This window comes from Acanthaster planci, unplaced genomic scaffold (assembly GCF_054643075.1).
Source record: "Acanthaster planci isolate LZ-2023a unplaced genomic scaffold, COTS_SCS Contig142, whole genome shotgun sequence".
NCBI classification, from domain to species: Eukaryota; Metazoa; Echinodermata; class Asteroidea; order Valvatida; family Acanthasteridae; genus Acanthaster; species Acanthaster planci.
In genome coordinates, this window is record NW_028257763.1 from 27,399 (window position 1) to 47,354 (window position 19,956).

The 19,956-nt window shown below is 43.4% G+C and overlaps 1 protein-coding gene across 1 annotated transcript; it reads right to left on the minus strand.

Moving 5' to 3' along the window:
- Positions 1-2,551: 2,551 nt before the first annotated feature.
- Positions 2,552-19,759, minus strand: LOC147795167 (uncharacterized). Its single transcript, XM_087132224.1, has 3 exons — positions 18,124-19,759; positions 3,938-4,586; positions 2,552-3,809 (listed from the first exon to the last, which is right to left on the minus strand). Exons 2-3 carry the CDS (start codon positions 4,567-4,569, stop codon positions 3,719-3,721), a joined length of 723 nt encoding a protein of 240 aa, XP_086988350.1. The 5' UTR covers positions 4,570-4,586; positions 18,124-19,759; the 3' UTR covers positions 2,552-3,718.
- Positions 19,760-19,956: the final 197 nt, after the last annotated feature.

Here is a 19,956-nt window from a genome sequence, read left to right on the forward strand (position 1 = left end):
GAGGTCTTGCGTGCCGTAGGCGTTCATTACGACCATATGGAAACCAGGCTTAAATCACGCGCTGGCACCTGGATACGAGACAGTTTCATCGATTCTGATTGGTCAGGAGTCTGTGTGCACGTGGCTCGCCACGTAGGTGCCAAGTCCATATAAGGAGATTCTTTTGGACAACTTGCACCAGGAATATACCATAAAATGGACGGGGGTGTTCGGGAAAATGAAAAGAAAATCTAGAGCAAAATCGTGTATCATAAATTGACTTCTTTTGACACTGACTAAAAAGGTTATTTGTGAATGTAAATAAATATGTGCTTGGCCGGTAAAACTACCTCAGGAGACAGACCGCTGATAACGCCCTCGCCTGCGGCTGAGGCATTAGTCGTGTCCATTCTCCTGAGCCGGTCTTAAACACACGTTTAAGACCTGCCAAGCACCTATTTATTCCCTTAGTAATATTAGTTTACAGTCATCAGAGAAATGCGACCGAGAGAAATGTTCAACCGATACAGACAGGATGGTTCTTGATAGATTCCCACCTCCACGCCACAACAAATGGCACCATTAGTCTTTGTCCGCCCAGCCTCTTCCGATACTAGTCCTTTTTTTCCCCTTCCAACCATCCATATTCTGTAATCACAAGCTGCGAGGTCGTCTGTTTTAATTTCCGTTCATTCTGCTCATAAGTTATAATACGTGTACCATGATACCAGCTGCATGAGGCAGGGCCATCGACACGCTATGAAAACAGACTCATACGGACCTCTGAATAATGCACAGCATGTCTGCTTTACGCTCGCATTATGTATAGTCTTGTCTGTCAGTCAGATATTTTCATGTTAGGCCTTGTGACAACATGTAATGGGTACATTTCAATATCTGGAGACAGTCTTGACATTTACCAGGGCTGTGTCTATGGAATTTTTCTTATAATTTTTTTCTCGCATGCAATGGCTTCGATCAGCCGACAAGAACCGCGAACGGTTTAAACTGTAAGCAACGCATGATCGATTATTTTAAGGCTAATCAGACAGCTATCAATTATTAATACTGGCCACGAGTGTAAGAACAACAGAAAACCTTCGGAAAACTTTCTTATGGTATGGTGATGTGCACAGCGCACGGGCGTCGTTATCATTTTGAATGGGGGGGGGGGTGCCACATGAAACTTGCCGACGGACCGTCACGCAAAACGAAAGTACTGTATCCCCTTCTTTTCATCTTCATTCTCCGTTTTTTTTAATTTGCCGACAGACCATGGTTTTGCTGACAAACTAACCAATGGGGGTGTGACACCCCCCTCTAGCGGTGCTCGTGGCACAGCGAAAACTATTAGTCTATAATTTTCCATCGTTCTGTGACGATACGGACCTTTGCCGGAAGGGCATTCGATGTAGCTTTGACGTTCTTAACATAGATTTCAGAAGACGTTGACGGACACTCGGTACACTGTAGACATGAAATCAAGTCATTGACCGATCTCCTTTTCAGGCCCGACCAGCGCAGGGTTTCAAGGAGGAACCGCCCCTGACCCATTTCCATGTGTCGATGACTCGGAATCAAGTCTACTCATTTGGTTCCAACAAAACAAATAGTTTGCTGTACATTTGCAGTTTGTGCGTTTTTCCAAATAACGGATTAACAAGTCAACGTGAAAGCTGATATTATACAGCAGCTATTCTGAGACTATCGAGTGTGTGCTTCTCCCAAACACTCCCCCCCCCGCCTTGAATGGATCTCTTTCTCCTGTGAGAGCGTTACCCCCTTTCCTTCGTCTCATAAATGATTTCGCGTCGCCGCGGCTTGACTGTCAAAACAATGCAGGAGAAACGCGTACGCCCCTACCTCTTAGTGGAGTGTTTACACGCTATCTTCTCCCTACTTCCTAATGTTTGGATACCTTTTCGGGCACAATAGGAATGCTCGGTTTGAAATACATTTCATCCGTATTATTGCTGTGCCCTGAGGTCTGTCTTTCAATGAACATGGTGGGATATCCTCGAAGGATTGATCTCTTAAAAGAACATATTTTTCAAAAGCGTTGATATTATTCTAGTAAACATTCGGCTTATTTTATGTATACTTTTTTATTAAGTCACTGGCGTTTGTCTCAAAATCCCGTAACAAACCCTTCGGCAGGCAATGCATTTATATACACAATACGTTTTACAATTGCTAGTTTCAAACGCACAAAACCACACTTCCAAAACTCAAAGAACTGTCGAAGTCAGAGAAGCAAATTCGGCTGCAGATTCTCTACACCGTCTTACATACGTTTGGCCAGCAAGATCTGTGCATCTCCCTTAAACCGGGTGTTTTTTTTTCAAATACGAGTAAAGAACTATCAGCCCCAATGGGTTTTACACGTATGCTGTGTCTTCTGTAGACACTCGCCGATCCAGGGGGCAAATAGGGGCCAACCCTTAAGGGGGGCGACTTGTTAAAATATATTTATATAAGGCAGTTTAAAAATGTTTGCAGAAGTAAAATTAACCTCCACAAATTTAGTTCTGAACCGCCATTGTCTGTGGACGATTCTAGGTTCGTGGTGTCAGAAGGCCCATCGGTTACGGGTGATTTCGGTAGCATTGTGCATATATGATGGTGTTTTCTCCCATGCCTTGAATTCTGGTAATGAATTAAAGATCACGCTATTTAACACCAATGATGTCCAGACCAATAAGAACTCTAAAAGATTCTAAAATTCCTCACTCTGTGGACGGCTGAATTAGACCTGAGTTTTGAATTTTGGTTCCTTGAACTTGCAAGTACAATCCTAGTGCTGTAATCAAAGTGCTGCATTTCAAGACTCTTTTTTGGCACTCACTCCGTCAGTGCTCTGGTTTTTGATGATGTGCACATGTGAACACATTATTTTTAAGATGTGAACTGTGGAAATGTGTAAGCCATACCATACATATCAAATGTGCGCTTCTTACACACTGGCGATTGACACTCTATCTTAATGTTTAATGTAGGTTTTGTTTACAAAGATCTTGTAATGGTAAGGTTTTTGCCCTGTGCCTTATTTGGTGTTGACAAGAAAAAGATAAAAAGCAGTCATATTTTATGGCCCTCATAATATTTTCCTTATTCCAGCTATCAAACGATCAGTCTTCCAGGAACTAGTGTACTACATCCAATCTTGCAGAAACTGGTGTACTGCATCCAACTCGGTTAAAATCAGCCAATGACTGCATCAGAAAAGTTTTTTGCGTCACCACTACTAAGCCAATAGGCGCCCGATTTGGGCAGCTGCCCATAGAATTGCATGTGAAACGCATGTTACGCAGACGACACTGTACTAAATCGAATGTTGTGCACAATCTTTGCATTCTAGTCGGGGCTCATTGTTTTCTTTCATTGCAAGAATGCGAGATGCCACTTGTACATGGCTCGCCATTCGCTGCGTGAAAGCTGGCTTGAATCAACATGGCGGAACTGTTGTTGGTCGACTGCGACTTTACGGTCAAAACTGTTGAGCTAAGGAAGCTGTGCTATAGCAAACATCAAGGAATCCCGGTCTTAAGCGTTTCTGCACCAAACGTCAGAAGTTCAGGATGGAATAGTCGAATAAACATTGCATGACTGCTAGGTTACTTACACAAATGCGTTCCATGGTAGAAGGTATGATTACGCGAAGTGCTGCAGGCGGTAATGTACCCTGGACCGTTAAACTGCTTGGCCTTGGATATCGTCAGTCGAGCATTCCCAAAGTGGATTATGAAGGCCTAGGCCTACAAGAGATGGGCGGAATTTTCATCGCAGGGCGCCGTGTCACACTCTTCTTGTTGGGAAGCCTTTGCTGGTATCTACAACGAGGTCGAGGGTAAGAAAATATTGCTTAGCTATCTTTCTGTATATAGTTTCTCTTAGTATGAAAATGTGTACCGCACTATCAACAGTTTGAATTGGATACTAAGTTCATTTCAAAACTGGCCTGTGTAATGCACTTCTTCTGAGGCCGGATTTTACAACCGGCTTTCCGGCCATTTTGGAGTTGCAGCCACATATGCCTTGCTTCCGAGCCATGACGTCATTACACCTCGAGTCGCACACGTTCGCGGGGGCTGACGAGCTCACTTGCAAGTGCGTTTCCCCTGCCTCGGGGGACCTGGAGCTGCCATGATAAACAAGGCCTTTCCCGGTTCCGGCGCGGTCGGCCACCGTTTGTCCGCCGGTTGTGAAAACACTTCGCGGTCCGGGCGTTGTTGTCATTGCCGTCCTTGGCGGCGGAGTTCGAAGCGGCGGTGATGATTTCGCGCCCTCCCCATTCCCACTTGCAGAGGGCAAGGGGCCACGGGCAGTATCCGAAGATTGCGCGGATTTAGAAGGCGGTGAAGACGACGATTTGGAGTGTTGTGTTGGCTCTGCTGGTGGGGTTGTTAAAGAAGACGATGAGGACGGCGGTGTTGGTGATGATGGCGGTGGTGGTGAAGCGGGAGATGGTGAAGGGGAAGAGGAGGCCACGTCTGTAGCCGGGGTACGTGCAGGCACTTGAGTAAGCCACACCAGACTGAGAAGAGCCATCCTGAAAGCGATGGCGTAACTAGCACCAGACGCACACCGCATTGCTTCCTGGCTCGTGTCTACGTCAAGAGCAAAACAAGGAGTTAAACACTTAACATATCTGCCTTTTTCTGTTGCTTTTTATGTCGTATGAGTGCAGTTGCTGAAGAGGACGACTGTCATTGTGTTTGTTTGATGGCGTGGTTAAAGTAAGCCCCCAAGACTAGTTTTGTCTGCCTACAGGCTCATATTGAAAAAATGTATTCAAATTAAATATTACTCCCTATTGCGGGCATACACAGCCTTGTTTATTTCTTTTGCAGGGAACCTTAGGCAATACTCCCGAGAAACAATTCGAATAATTTCCAGGCTACTACAAGGTAGAAACCTGACGATCTACAATGAACAGGGCTAAGCAAGCAATGATAATGTAAAGACCTGATCGGTCTTAATTTCTGCCTAGGGTTGTAATACGGTGTACCCGCAAAGTGATGTGGACTGTCGCGCGCCAATTGCTATCTAAAAGCACATGAACACCATGTGCTAACAACATAAGTGTTCGCCACAGCTATGAATGGCGCCTACCATGCCTACGCGGCCTTGTCATCTGACAAAACATTGCAGACGAGGGGAGGAGAGGGTGAGCGGCAGCAAGCTCCGGGGAATCCAACACGGTATATCACCTCACAGGCAAATTAATGGGCTTCCGACAGCCGGGAATAACGGGAAACCTTGGAAACCCACTTCGCGAAGGATATTTGACTACAGCACCAGACTATACCCCAAAACAAGAATTCCAACCGCGTTTACATTGATTTTACCGGCACGTGTGTTGGAAGAAGAAAATGGCAGGAAATTTGGTGCAGCTTAGACCCTGTGATGTAACGAAAGTAGCACATTTGCCGTACTTATACTAAGTAATCACGCTCATTGTTCACAAGTAACGTTCAGGTGTCGAAATAAATTTAGCGTCAGATGTTATGCAGAATTTTTGCTCATTAAGAATTAATGCTGGCAAGGACACAGTTTTAGCGGCTGTTTTAGGACGCGTTTCTCCTCGTCACCTGCTCGAAATGCTGCTGGATTAGGGTGTGAATGCATTCTCGTTTATTTGACATTTAACGCACTTTATAGTGACATTATGCGGAATGCAGCACAGGTGAGCAGTAATCTCATCCTTTCCACCATGTCACCTGCATCTGGAAGGTATACTTACTCAGTATTGCGTGAACAGAGATTTTAAAATCGGGCGAAAAGGGGGGGGGACTTCGGGACTCCCCTGTTTGTTGTTACTTTTACTAATAAAGGTCACCCCCCAAAGAGTGTTATTCGGGCAATGTCTCTTGATTGGCATGACCCTGTTTGGGTTACATTTGGAAAATTAAATCAGGAGAAAAAATGCGACTGTCTTACCGATGTCTATCAACGTAAATGTTTGTGTGGCTGTTCTCTTCAATACTTTAACTTCCTAATCTGCCTTTCCCATGTTTTAAACTAATCAGAGATCCACTTTCCAGTAACCAATCAGTGACACTCTACCAAGCATGTTTTACATTATCACTATGTGGACGCATGCGCACACGGTCTGGCTGTTATTTTCAATAATCTTACTTCCCTATTGGCTCATGTCAACCACTCAGAGATCGGCTTTCTAATGAAACGTTTGTTACCAGTCAGAGAGAATCTACCAAGCACGTTTTGACATTATCGCCATGTTTTTTTATTTTAGGGGATGCATGCGTGCACGGTCTGTGTCGATGTCATCGTTTCTACCCCCATAATTTCCCTCAAAAATCAAACCCTGCCCTCTTTCTACAAAATTAACCCTGGAGTTTGACGAAATAATGTCATTGTCATCTGGTTAGGTGGGTCTAACACCTGAAATCTAGTTCTTCCTTCTACATAGGAAAGGGGTCCCGAAGATTACAAATGCCCAAAAGGGATCGATGAGCATAATTCCAATTAATTGTATTGCTCTTTTTCATGGTAAATAGCCCCCCCAAACACACACACAAGATGTGACATTGCCACAAACAACGCGTCCATACCTTCAAGCCAATGCGTTGATGGTAAAGGACATATATGCAGCAAATTAATAATGACCGCTTTTTTCCGCAGAGCTTGAAACTAAATTTTCGGATGAGAGCAAGTTCGAGCGACGTCCATTTGTTGACCTCTGGTCAATTTTCCCTGATAATCTTTGCACAATATAAGCTGAGCACCAGGTAAAAACGACCAGTGGTTGACGGTCGTCCCCAAACTTGCCTTTAGCTGAAGTACTTGCGGAGGAGTACCTTTTAGAAACACATTTATATAAAGAGCCCTTGAATTTGACGAACGAAAAGAACATTCCATGAATATTGAAAGATAAAGTCTCTCTGGAACTCGTTGAGTAGTAAATGCGCGTAAAGTTGCAGCGAATGCAGGCAGAGCCAAAGGCAACTTAAAGGTGACACAAGGGAATTAATGACCAGTAGCAGGGAATGTTCTATTTATGGAAATAATCTCGCGAACGCCAAAATGCCAAGTGGTTGACGTCTTTGACAACGGAGAAAATCTGCGCGCCCGGTATGTGCGAATGTGCCCTGTGGCGTTTTAACTGCAGTGTCTTATAGACCCAATAGCGCTCTGGCTTGTTGGAGTAGATAATAAAGGAAATTAAACAGATCTTGACATGCTTAGCGCAGATTAGAGTGGAAATGTTTGTCGAAGAGGAGAGTCAATTCCATATTACCCTTATTCCAGTATTTGGCCTTTGGTGTCTTTGTGGCGTGCTAAAGCTTGCCGCAGGCTCGCAAAAGGGCACGTTGTGCTAGCCACGCAGCTGATCAGTGAATAATTACTTTGATATTTGATTGCAGCCGTAATGCAATTAATGGAAACCTCGAACGGCTCAACACATAGTAGATGCGGTCGGGGCATAATAACAGCAACTTGCGTGGCTGTTCGTAAATGAGCTGTTCTTTTCATGGTGTGATGGATGCACAGTGAAGATTGTCATTAATTTTCTTTTAAAGTTAATGATGAACCCGGCCATTGGTACCAGTTGTCCGCCTGCATTGTTGACAGAAGGACATTTTATAAACAAAGGATTTGATTAGAAAGAAATAAAATATGCATCTACATATCCCAACATGCATGCGTCGATAAGAAAACATGAGATTACGTACGTACACGTTACCAATGAAACGTGCGTTTAATGACGCAGTTGTGAAGAGTCACATTGACTGTATACGGGACTGCAGTATATAGAATAAAAGGAGGGAAAACCAATGATACGAGGAAATGAGATTATGGCAGGCAACATGCTTATAAACTTCCTTTTAGTTTCGTTTAATAACGATTCAGTTTAGCTTGCGGCTTGCTTTTTAATCTACTTTTTTTCATAATTGGTTTAGTGGGCATGGGCATAAATCCCGGGGGGTGGGAGTATATATTATCCCCTCACATTTTGAGGTGGGGATGGGCTATTGAATCATCCCCCGACGCTTTTTGTCATGGGCAAAAAAATATACAATGGATTTTGAAGACTTTTCAGGATTTCCCAACGACTAGAATGTTTGCAGTATCACTAAAAAGGGAAAGCAATTTTAAAAGCCATCAATATAACATTAGGCTGATGGAAGATTCTGCATGAATTTGATACACATTACAGATTTCCAACATAGATTTACGCCACTGTTAGTGAGGCTTATAGCGTCCTGCGAGTGTATAAACTCTGTCACCAAATTTGGTCGGACACCGTATATCTACCCTTTTGGCTGCATGAACCAGTTAGGCCAGCAGTTGGCACTGTGCACAGAAGTGTTGATATAACATGATGTTTTTCATCAAACCTCTGAGAACGCCCTGTGCAGGTTTAGTTCCCCGTAACATAGGCCTACATCATAATAAAGAAGTCAGGATGTCTCGGGGGGGTGAGTGCAGGCGTTAAGCACGAATCATAGCATATCATTTTATAGTCTACTGCGTCGTCTTCCGTCACAGTATATATCTGCTTGAAGCCTTGCCGCTGCTCGTGCGACGATCTTGGACTGAGACAAATCCGCAACAGAGAGGTTTGACAAGAGATCCGACAGGAATCATTTCACAACTTCTGCCAGGTAATATGATTGAAATCCTGCAAGCTTAGGTTCCCAGCCTCCGTCCACATCAGTGCCGTTTGAGTTACCATACTCCCGGTGAAAAAAAATGATTTAACATAATGCTGCATACACTACACGCGCGCTCACATTGACAAGGTGTAGTTTTGGGCAGATGACATCTCGTGCGCTGAACGAGGTCATTGCGAACGCAATGCTCTCCATGATCCAAGGGCAGAACCAGAGCTCCCCCCCGTCGAAAGAAATTGGTAAATTTCTCTTGTTAAACACTCCAATATGGCCTTTCTGAGAGGTGACGACCAATTTAGGGGCTTTGAGAATTATAGAATATGAAATCGTCCCACGATTGCCATTTCCTCGTTATTTTTGGTATGACAATTTAATTGTATATGATACAGTTTATGCAACCGGTCCTTCTGTTTGAAATAAAACGATACCGTCACCAGATACTTCGCTATGTACCACATAAAATCCAACCTTTGCGTCCCAAGTGTACTTCCAACAGAATAGCCAAGAGTTAAAATAATGAAAAAATCGATATTTTACATGGAAGATTTGGCGCTTTTTAGGTAGAAATGATTTATTTATTTACTCATATCTGTTCACCCAATAGCGCATTTAGCGCCTATTACAGGATGATAATGAGTGAAGAAGACTATGAAGAGATGTTCAGTTTTAGAGGTGGGAGGAAAATCCCGGAAAACCCAATCCACATGTGGACCGAGCTGGATTCGAACCACGGCCCCAGAGGCGGAAGGCGAGGAAAGAAACGCAACACCAACCTGACCCCCTTGTGAAAGGTTGACCTGTGGTCTCAATCGATATCATCAATATTCATTGATCTCGTAATTGATATTCATCTCATATACTCTCAGTAATTATGCATGCACGGAGCTCCGGTGTAGCCAGTACTCATAAAATGTCGCCGGCTTGCATCCTTTTGTCTGTTTACGGCAATCACAAAGTGCACGTTCAAATGGCGATCTTTGTCACATTTTTAGAATCTAATTCAGTTTCCGTGCAATGCAACAATAGGCGCCAGGCATGTTGCAACGATTGATGGGGTGTTTGTCTGTTCGTATGTGCGAACGTGTTTGACAAATATGCTCGTTAGTGGCGAAAATTTCCCCCAGTGGTAAGGCCCATGCAATCTTCTAAAGTCTATATCTTTCTTTAGTTTGATTGTTTGGGTTTTTTTAATACAAAAGCAGCTACAAACCGCTCGCTGGCTACAGTGACCTAAATAAAAAAAAGCAACAAGGCCAGACGCATCGATCATGGAAGAATGAAAAGAGCTGAAAAGCATAAACTTAACGAGTATTATCAGTATAAAGTAGAGAATTACTGCTCCACGTTTCAACTGAGGGAGCAGTATAAACCGTACCCATGAGAACGTCATTTGTAAAAACTGCACCCATCTTCAGGAGAGATAGCACAGCGAATTAGTCATCACGGTTTCCAGTGCTAGGACAAAACAACAACAACAAAACAAAACAGTGGATTAACTAATAGCCTAGCATTTAGATATTGACTTGTATGGAAGGGTAACGCTGTTTTAAATTAGATGACGTGAGGCTCTTTCCCCTGCTAAGCAAATACCAATCTATTCACAGGCCTGAGAATTAGATTCGTGGTTTCTGTGTGGGAAAAATAATGACGTCAGAGATGTGTGCTCTGCGTCACGTGGAAATATCGCTACGGTGATCGTAAAGCACTGGCAAATGTACTTCTCAGAGTGGCGTAATGCTGTCACGTGAGTCGGTCTTTGGTTGGACCAGTTGCCGCTGTAAATGTCCATAGACAAGGGACACCAAATACTGCTGTTGCGAAAGTGGATGGGAGAAAACTTTCACTCGTAGATCATGATGACGAGTAAACTTATAAGTTACATTTTTTTCTGAGAAATATGCTTTACACGCCAATTGTATAACTTTTAAAAAGGAAGACTAGACCAAATATTGTTACGTAAACTATTTAGCCTATGCCAGTGCAGACTTTGATTTAGCATAGATTAGGGCTCTCGGCTTTAATAGGCCTATACAAGGCAACGGGCGTGGCCGCGCAGAGCAGTGGTCGTCAGCCTGTCCTCGGGGTACGTCTTGTCATGATTGCGGAATATATTTGGTTCAATCAAATTATGTTTGGTTTGTGTGATAGTACATTTCGTTTCGTCAGACTTTTTTCAATTGTTTAGTCATGATATTACCGGAGTAGATTGACCCTCATAAGAATACTAAAACATTTCTGACGATTTGATTTTGTTTACTGCGGGAAATGGTAATCTTCTGTTGTAGAAATTAAATATGCATATCCCTTGTTGCATACAGTTATCATCGCCAGGTTTATCCTCAAACCATCCGAGGCCAGAAATTGCTTGCTTCAGACCTGACCTTCTTTTTATTCAATTTTCTTTAGAATACAAACACATGGGTAGAATAGGGAGAGAGAAAAGACGGCGTGAGATATCAACAGAGCCTCCCAGGAAAATTCGATCGGCGGTAGTTATTGTCGGTACGTCTTTCACACCTCGGCTTGTAGAGACGTGCTACGTTGTATGCGGCATGGTTCGGCCTGGGCTATCGACCAGCCAGGACCCGGCGAGGTATCTCCACTGGTGCGCTGTGGGGCAGGTGGATATTGTAAGGGGGTGCAACTTTTTTCCATTCCAGGGGAGTGTCCGAAGGGGTATTGAATGACTGGCGAGCGGAATTAAAGGGGATCAGCCTTCAAATTTTGATTACCGTGCCCCAGTACTGAGTATGTTTACGCAGGTGATTCTGAATGCATTCACGAGTGGATCGTGCATTTTAATGAATATTCTTCCACCTGCGTGATACATTATGACCATAACTCACCTCCGCTTTACAGCGGCAAATTAGAAGTTATGGGGTGTTTGAAATCTGTGGTCAAAATAGGAGGAAGAATTCAAACTATGAAACGGTCAGCGACTTTAATGAACGAATATCTCAGGGCCTTTGTTAAGGCGCAGTGTGTATCCATTCAGTTTAATGCTTTGGGAAGTGCACTGACCTTTGCAGTCTTAACTCGCTGAAGAGGTGATCAGTGTTTGAAGAACACCAAAGCGCAAATGCAGGTATGTTTTAAAGGCGAGATGTATTTTCTCTACATCAGATTTATTTTCCTATCCTCTGTGCATCGCGGCATCCGGCACGGTACTCACACAGGAAAATTGTTGTCAGTCTGAGCTCAAGCCGCTGCACCCTTGCTGAACCCGTCATTTCAGCCCAAATGAAGTGGTCAAGCGGTAATTCATAATGCACATCACAGAATTAGGGAAAAGAGGCGGCTGCGTAAACGTCGTGTTTGAAACGTAAGGATCCCATTGTCTTGTCCCCTGAAACAGTGGTAGGTTGCCATGCATGGACATTAATGTGTCTATTATTGTGTTTCCCGTGTGGAAAAGTGCCATTCCAACTGAAACTGTAACTACGACAGCGCGCACAAAGACTTGTTTCTTCTAGTAATTTATTTTGCCCCTCTGAATATTGGTTCGTGTTGTGTGTCAATATTGCTTTTGGTTATGAAAGTATGTACCACAGAAACACTGAAAAACTTCAAAACAAGGAAGAAAGAAAGGAATGGTACATCATATTCATTGTCGAGGATTGGGACTGCTTTTTCGTCTTGTCTCAATTTCTCTATAGGGGCCTATGCGAATAAGCGTCTTTTAAAATGGTGCTGGTGTATACAGGATACATTGTACGGCTCGGAAAAACTAGACGGTTGTATCAGCATCTTGTGCGGGTACGTTTAGAATACTATGGACGCACACGCGGGAATTTTTATGTGAACTCAACATTGCTTGCGATTTAATAAGCCACTTTTCCTGAGGCGCATACGCACCCCCCATGCGTATATACCATTTCTTATTGTCAATATTGACTGCACGACGCGCCCGAGATTGACCGAACATCGTCCTGATCAGATACGGACGGACTTGGGATGTTCAGCTTGAGACCCGGCAAACACGGTTATAAAGATTGCTTGCTTTGATGTCGAACGTATGTCACTACCTGAATATTCACGTTCATCTATTCGAGTGCAACTTCAGTTGTCGAATGTACGCATTTGAAAATCACCGGATGTTTGAACTGTGTAAGGATTGTGTATACGATTTGTACAAACACATGGTGTTCGATTTTTCAAACTGCATTCCCTCTTGAAAAAGGCGTACAGATTTATGCAAAGACGTAAAATACTTCCCGTTTTTAAAGTGTATTTGGTTGTTCAAGATACCTTTTCGATTTGTAATATACATTCCCTTGAGAAAACTCCGTCAGCTTTTTTTTAATAGGCTACACTTTGATGTTTTTAAAGTACACGTTCAAGCTCAGAAGTGCATTCCGCTTTTCAAAATGTGCACTCCACTTCTTTTGGCCTCGCGTCGTATGTTGGTACAATGTCCAGAGAAATGCGGGTTTTCCATCATCCCAGATACGAACTGACAGTGCAGAAGCGACCGCGAACGAACAACCTTTACCGGCAACCACCGTTTTCTCATATTTCGGCACACAGCGCGCGCGTTCCCGCTGTTCACTCCCTGCCCTCCCCTGTTTCTGGATGCAATCGATAAGTTGCCGAAGTAAGAACGCGTGAAATCCGCAAATGGATTCCGATCGAGTATTATACGTGTCCGTGTGCACGTGCATGCCACGGGTGACTTCGACATCGTGCAGCTTTCGTCGATGGCTCGGCCGAGATTCAGTTTACGTCGATTCGGGGTCACAGCGCATGGAGCCTCTCCTTTATAAGTGTTGGTACAGTTTCAGATTTACTTTGCAGTAGGCTCCTCGGTCTTCATATCACTCGACGCGGGCTTCAGTAGTCATTCTGAAGCTATTTTCACTTCTTTTTTTCTTTTCCTTTTCTTTTTTTCGGGGGGGGTTCGAGTTATTGCTTATTCCATGTCAAAATACTTCAAGTGACGTCAGCCGCCGGTTCAACAAACTGACAAGTAGCTGAAACGTCGATTGCAAAACAACAGGGATGTGGTTGAGTTCTTTGTCAAAATATTGCTTTGTCGCTGAATTCCATAGAGTGAAACTGGGTACTAGACAATGCAGACTGGCCCTGGATTGACATAATTTGAGCATAGGGGAAGGACACAGAAGGAGTTGCGACTCTGGCACTCCAAAGTGTTCAATAATCGCCGCCGCTGAGTCAGAAGAATAATAGAAAACATTCCCAAAATGCCCGAGTACTGCCTGCATCTTAGCCGGACAAGCGAGGCCAGTAATATCCTAGTAATAGTTGTATTGTTTTGCTTGCAATTAAATACAAATTGTTCCTGTGACCAGGAAATAATGAAAAATCCCTGATATTAGACCTATTTTGCCATCGTGAATAACCTTTTTTAATTTTGATACATTGTTCCATTATCCGTGCAAAGTTTGTAATTGTATTCCCCTCCCTCTGATACATCAGTTTTCAAAGACTTGGTACGAATTTCGCTAACAACAAAATGTTGACTACTGCTGGAAAGTTCATAAGGAACAAAAAATAATGTGCTATTTCGTCACAGGGAGTGATCGTGAAATCTCGTAAAAAACGCTTTTGTGCAAATGCCATAGGCCCTAATAAAAATGATTCAAACAATACTCGAGACCTTATGAACAACGGGCAATTTATTCCTCAAATAACTCCAGAAGAATGCGCTAATTAAGAGCATTCACTGCACGTGTACATTTAGGGCACACGGCGTAATACAAGCAACTGCGCAAGCATTAAATTTGATGTTTTCATGAGATCATACCAAGCACCAACAAATGCATGAATATTCAATTGCATTATCTCAGTACACACAGTTTTAAGGATGCAGATTACCAGCGAAAAATTGCAATAGCGATCATTGGGTTTCAAATAAAAGGGATTTTGTGGTTGGGAAACAGAGGGTGGGTAGCAAGCGCTCGCTGCGCTGTGGCCACGGACATACCAGGCATGCCAGAAAGCGGTAATTGGCCAGATGTTATAGCCCGGGCAGTTCAAACTCCTTCTGTGTCCTTCCTCAATGTTGGAATCTAGAAAAAGGACGACGTATTCAATTCAGTTGTCCGTACAGAGCGCACGCTCACGTCGGTAGTCACATACGCTGCAACCGTGTTATGTAATATAACGCGCGCCAATGGAGGCAACTTGTGGCTGTACCCAATGACAAGTGGGTACTGAAAGCCACGGTCAGGACTTTCTGGCGTTGCCTTTCTTTGCAGGGTCAGGAGCGTATCAACAATATTGTACAAACTAGTCTTGACTATGCATGTCTACCCTAATCCCAAAGTCCTGCAGTCGAGTGAATATTCACGCCCTCTGATTGAAGCTAGAGACAAAACGGCTTCGAGTGAACTTTCCTCACTCCAGTAGATATTTCTCTAATAGATTTCCCTCAGGAATTCTCTTTCAACCTGTTTCAATCTAAATTCAGAGTTATTTTCACTCTGTATCTTCCAGTCCTTACATTCAGTTTTTTTTTACCGATGCATCTCTGTGGAAGATTTCATCTGTTTTGGCCTGTGGCGTGTCAAACATCAGTACTCCCAAGACCTGAGCAAGCAACTACCAGCCATGAAATATGAAATGTCACCTAGTAGTAATCAATAACTTACCTGGTTTTAAAGAGGCCAGTTTTGGGTTGATGGTGCTTTTTTATTTCTTCTAATTTCAGAGGTTCAGATACATTCCCAAGTAATCACAAGCAATCAAAATGGAGTCTGTGCCACTGGTGTTAATTGGGGCATATATCTTGATTGTCAAAAGCAAATAAGGTGAGAAGTGCAAAGAATCATACAGCCAATAATGACCTCTTCAAATCATTCAAGTTACAAATACCGCCAGTTCACATTTTAGGTTTAAAATTAACTTTATTTTGCTTGCACATTTTTTATTAAACAGGCAGGTTGTGAAACAGGTTACAGGAATTCGTTTTTCCGATTCACGATATTCCTCGTGAAACATTAGCATGCCTCAGGCAAATGCGTTTCTTAAACACACTGTCAAACATCGGTTCCATGCTCAAAAACAGACCACGCATCTCGTTAATTACGCTGAGTAAAGTTTGTTTTACGTCATGTTTGTTCCTGAATCCTGTCATTTTCTTCTTCCAACACCGACGAAAGACATTTGATGTCGAGTGTTACAGTTTGATCAGACACTGTTTAAACAAATTCGCTGTTGCTTGCATTTTATTTCTACACCCGATCCGACTAGCAACCGCTATTAATAAATTAGGCTTTAAAAGCAAAATGCCAATTTCGAACGCTGCCTGTGATAGGCCCCTTGCAGCTGGTACTCGGTAACGGTTCTTTCAACGTGGTAAGGAACCATTCATGAAAACGTACGGAAGCCCGTTAGGGCCAACTTGAACTATGCAAGAGTAGGATGCGTGCGCATAATACCCGGGTCCTGGAGTACAGCCAGAGTGGTAATCTCGCTGACCCGCGGGTCGTACTCCAGCCGTTCGAACGCTCAGGATTATTTTGTTAACAACATGAGCAGCTCGTTCCAACGCAACCCCTGCGTGTGCTCCAGTACGGAAAGAGCAACATCAACAATCGATGACTTGTTCTTTCTCCTGGACAATCCGTAATAGGCCAAACGTCGTTACGATGATACCATGATTTCGCAATTTTATTACGTTATTTCGCAATAATTTTTTGCATTGTTCAAATTTGCACAAAGGGGCTTCCGTAAAAACGTGAAGTGCAGCGATTTATGATTTATTTATAGGCAAATGAATTACTTAACAGCTTCAGCATATTATGGGGGTCGTGTAGCCATAAAGGAAGGAGAAAATGAAGTTCAGTTGAGCTGGCTAATGCAGAGTAGTGGATAGGGGAAATCATAATTACTGAGTATGTCTGTGGTGCGATTCCCGTGATCCTGGTGATACTTCTTTCCTCCTTTTTTCTATTTCTTGTAGGAAAAGTTTGTGTGTGTGTGTGTTTTTTTTTTCAATTTTAAAAGGTTATTTAATTTACTGCCTAAATTTCCCCATAGATTTTGTTTTATGCGAGAAAAAAAGTTCAGTAGCCTCACCTATTAGCTTGGAAACCGTACCACATTGTGTGGCAATATATTACTGGCACCCTTCAAAGACGGTATTTTGCCTTAAACTCTTCGTTTATTAACCACAGTTTGTAGTCGGATCGGATGAATGTTAAATGCGAGGCGGTTAACAAGTTCATGGATGATATGTCAACACATCATATAAATTCTTTCCCTCGCATAGACCAGCGGACATATTATGACGAACGCCACTGTCAAAGATCCGATTATTTATTGCTACGATTAGGAACATAATTTGAACATTCATTTGAAGTTTCGCTTTATGTAAAATGATTGTGCATCCAAGAATATCCACGATTATTAGATATCAGACTAGTCCGAATCTCTAAAGCTTGGTCCAAGTGTTCTTTCCATTGGACATGCTCGCAGACGCGCAGATAATAGACCCGAGCCGTAGCTATGGAATCCCCTTTCGGACACGGCCTCAGTCTCATTATGGCCTGTGAATGATCAAGACTTGCTTTGGGGCTTTTATTAGAAAGATAAATTGTCCCCACTGAGATCTTAAATCATCCCCTGGGGCAATTTGTCTCCATCTCAGGGGATGCAGGTCTCCAAGCTGGATAAGCCTGGATTGGGTAACTGTTCGGTTGAAATAGATAACCCAAGCAGCCGACAAATTTTGCAATGTGTAGGCCTACCTGGACTTTGATCATTTTTCTTTTCAGGGTCTATCTCCCCCCTTCATCATGATTAAGACGCATGTTTACAATGATGCTAACCAAAATGAAAGCAGCCTGGTTACCGTTTAAGTGCATTTTCTGTGCGAGTTTTCTCTGAACAACAAATCCCGTGTCCTTAAATTTACTTCAGGTGGGGTTGGTTGAGATTTTCGTCTATTCTGTTTATTAACCCACTGACTTCGAATATGTTGTGTACTTCACTAACATTTTCATTGATGATTGTATGTTTCCTGCCGGAACGGTATTTTTTTATGTAGTCGAAACTACCTGGACGAAGGTAGTTGGTAGTAGGTAGTCGAAGAGGTTTCTCCCTCAATCAACAAAAACCAACTTGTCATAGTTCCTAACACAAAAAGCTACACCCATTCATTTACACCTTTCCTTGAACAGCCCTATGACTTTCGCCGCGCGAATATAGTTAGATGACGGTATACCCGGCGTTTGGTAAGTGATAATCGGGAGTTTATAATGAACTTCTGTGTACAAAATGCTAACAGCATGCCACTTGTACGCTATTTCACGTTTAACAATTTGACTTGTAACAGTCAGACAGCACTTTCCCGTTCCCCCGATACTGTGCGTGGCTTACTGTTTGTCCACCAGGAGGCCTTGCCTTTTTACCAACTAAAAATGGTATCGTTGAGTACCCACATGTTAAGTACGCGTTCTCTGCCGTGACTAATGATTTTTTCCTGAGGGTTTCAAAACATTACACGTAAATGGGGAATATTGTAAACAATGATTAATATTACCCAAGGTCTGGCAGCTGATGCAAACAGAGTGTTGCACAGGACGGCGACATGTGGACTCCAACTGCGTCAGTCAACGGGGAAATTTTCAGCGATTTGTCGAGGGCTCAAGCAGGAATAGTTGCCTGAGGTGCCCCTTCCGCAGCGACCCTCAGTTATCTCCGGGTCTCTTTGCGATCGTAAAAGCACTGTACACAACTGTAGGTATAGAAAGGTCTTTTAGATCTCGGTGCCGCTTGTACATCTGACAATTTTGTTTTGTTTTTAAGCCTGCAGCTTTTTCATAGCCGGCAAAGATAGGCTTTCTCCTTTGCCTTGTTTTGATATCCCTGTTCAATTAGTTGGCGATGCGATGCGGTGATACTGGCATGTTTTCGCCCGTGTCACCCGGGCGACCTCCTCATTGTAGCTGCCGCCTAGAGGTCCATAAACAAAGATGCTGCAACTTGCCAGCCGATGGGTCAGCATAAAGGAATTATCCGGGTGTATGAACTGGTCCAGACGTCACGGAGTCGGTCACAAGACGGTTAATATCAGCCTAGCTACATGTATATCAAAAGTAGAAAGGAACGAAGATCGCTGCAGCTTCTGTCGCACAGATGAGCCACGAGTGAAGGTGATTTCCGTAGTCGCACGCACCACTCCAGATCTCGACCATGCTACACGTGTTGAGCAACGCTGACGGTCTATTTTCAATCTCTCCGTCGAAGATAATGATCCAAGTACAAGTCCCAAGCAGCCAGGGCTTTTGGGAATGCAGCCAACACACTCTACAGTATCACGCTCTCCTGGTCCCCGAGATTCCGTCAAACGCGGTTCGTGACCGGACTCCTAACTGCGGCGATGAGTGGAACGAACGAGATGTTGTGTGTGGTGCCTCGGGCGCTAGGCGCGGGCTGTCCATATCGCGCGCAGTATGGGCCGCAGAGCGAATGAGTCGCTCGGTCCTCTTTCACGCGAAGGCACAGTTCTGCGCATCGTTATAGTCAGTGCACATCACCCATGGCTGCAGCTGCGGTGATGGACGCAAGAGACATGAATATGCAATAACTAAAGTTTGTTCGATTTTAATGCGTTCCTTATCGCTGCCGCCATCGTTTGTTTGCATGTATAGCAGTGTACACAGGAGCAGATTCACTGATAAAGTACTCCCCCGGTTGTCCACTATATCTTATAATATGATAAATTTCTGAATTAAAATAAGTTAAATTTAACTAGATGATTTTTCCCCTTTTTTGTTGTTGTTAATTATATTTCGGTTTATTTAGAAGTTGAGTAAAGAGTGATATTGATGTTCGTTATTAGTAAAAATGTTTGTTATTAATACGATTCACATTATCGTGCGCCTTCAAGAGTTTGCGACGTGTTGGCCGATCACAACGCGCGAACTCTGTCGAACCTTTCCAAACGCGCATTGGGTCGACAGATTCCGCGCATTGTGACTGCCCAACGCGTTGCAAACTCTTGGAGGCGCACTATTGTGAAACGCCCATAGTAATGAGTGATGCCATGGAAACTACATTATGTGGACCATTAAATTTCAGTTTTCACTTAAGTGTGCGTATTGCATCACCACCGCTACCAGCAGCACACGCAAACGACCGACAACAAATCGGTTATCTTAACAGGGTCCTAATTTTCCTAAAGCAGAAATCCCCCAATGTCAGGAGAAAATATCTCAATCAAATAGACTTTTTTTGCGGGGGGGGGCGGTTATGATCAATAAAGATTATCAGTCATTCCGTGCAGAGCACTTCTGTATTTTCTAACATTGCTATCCAAAGTAATGGAGAACCGGTGACGCCCGTTGTCCCTTTTGGGCCCACACTGCCTCAG

What these genes read in the sequence shown, in the direction of transcription:
- LOC147795167 (XM_087132224.1), bottom strand. Translation starts at nt 4,569, where the DNA reads ATGCGGTGTGCGTCTGGTGCTAGTTACGCCATCGCTTTCAGGATGGCT. An exon ending in AGAAGAAGTGCATTACACAG is followed by an intron (nt 3,810 to 3,937) that starts GCCAGTTTTGAA and finishes ACCTCGTTGTAG; the next exon opens with ATACCAGCAAAGGCTTCCCA.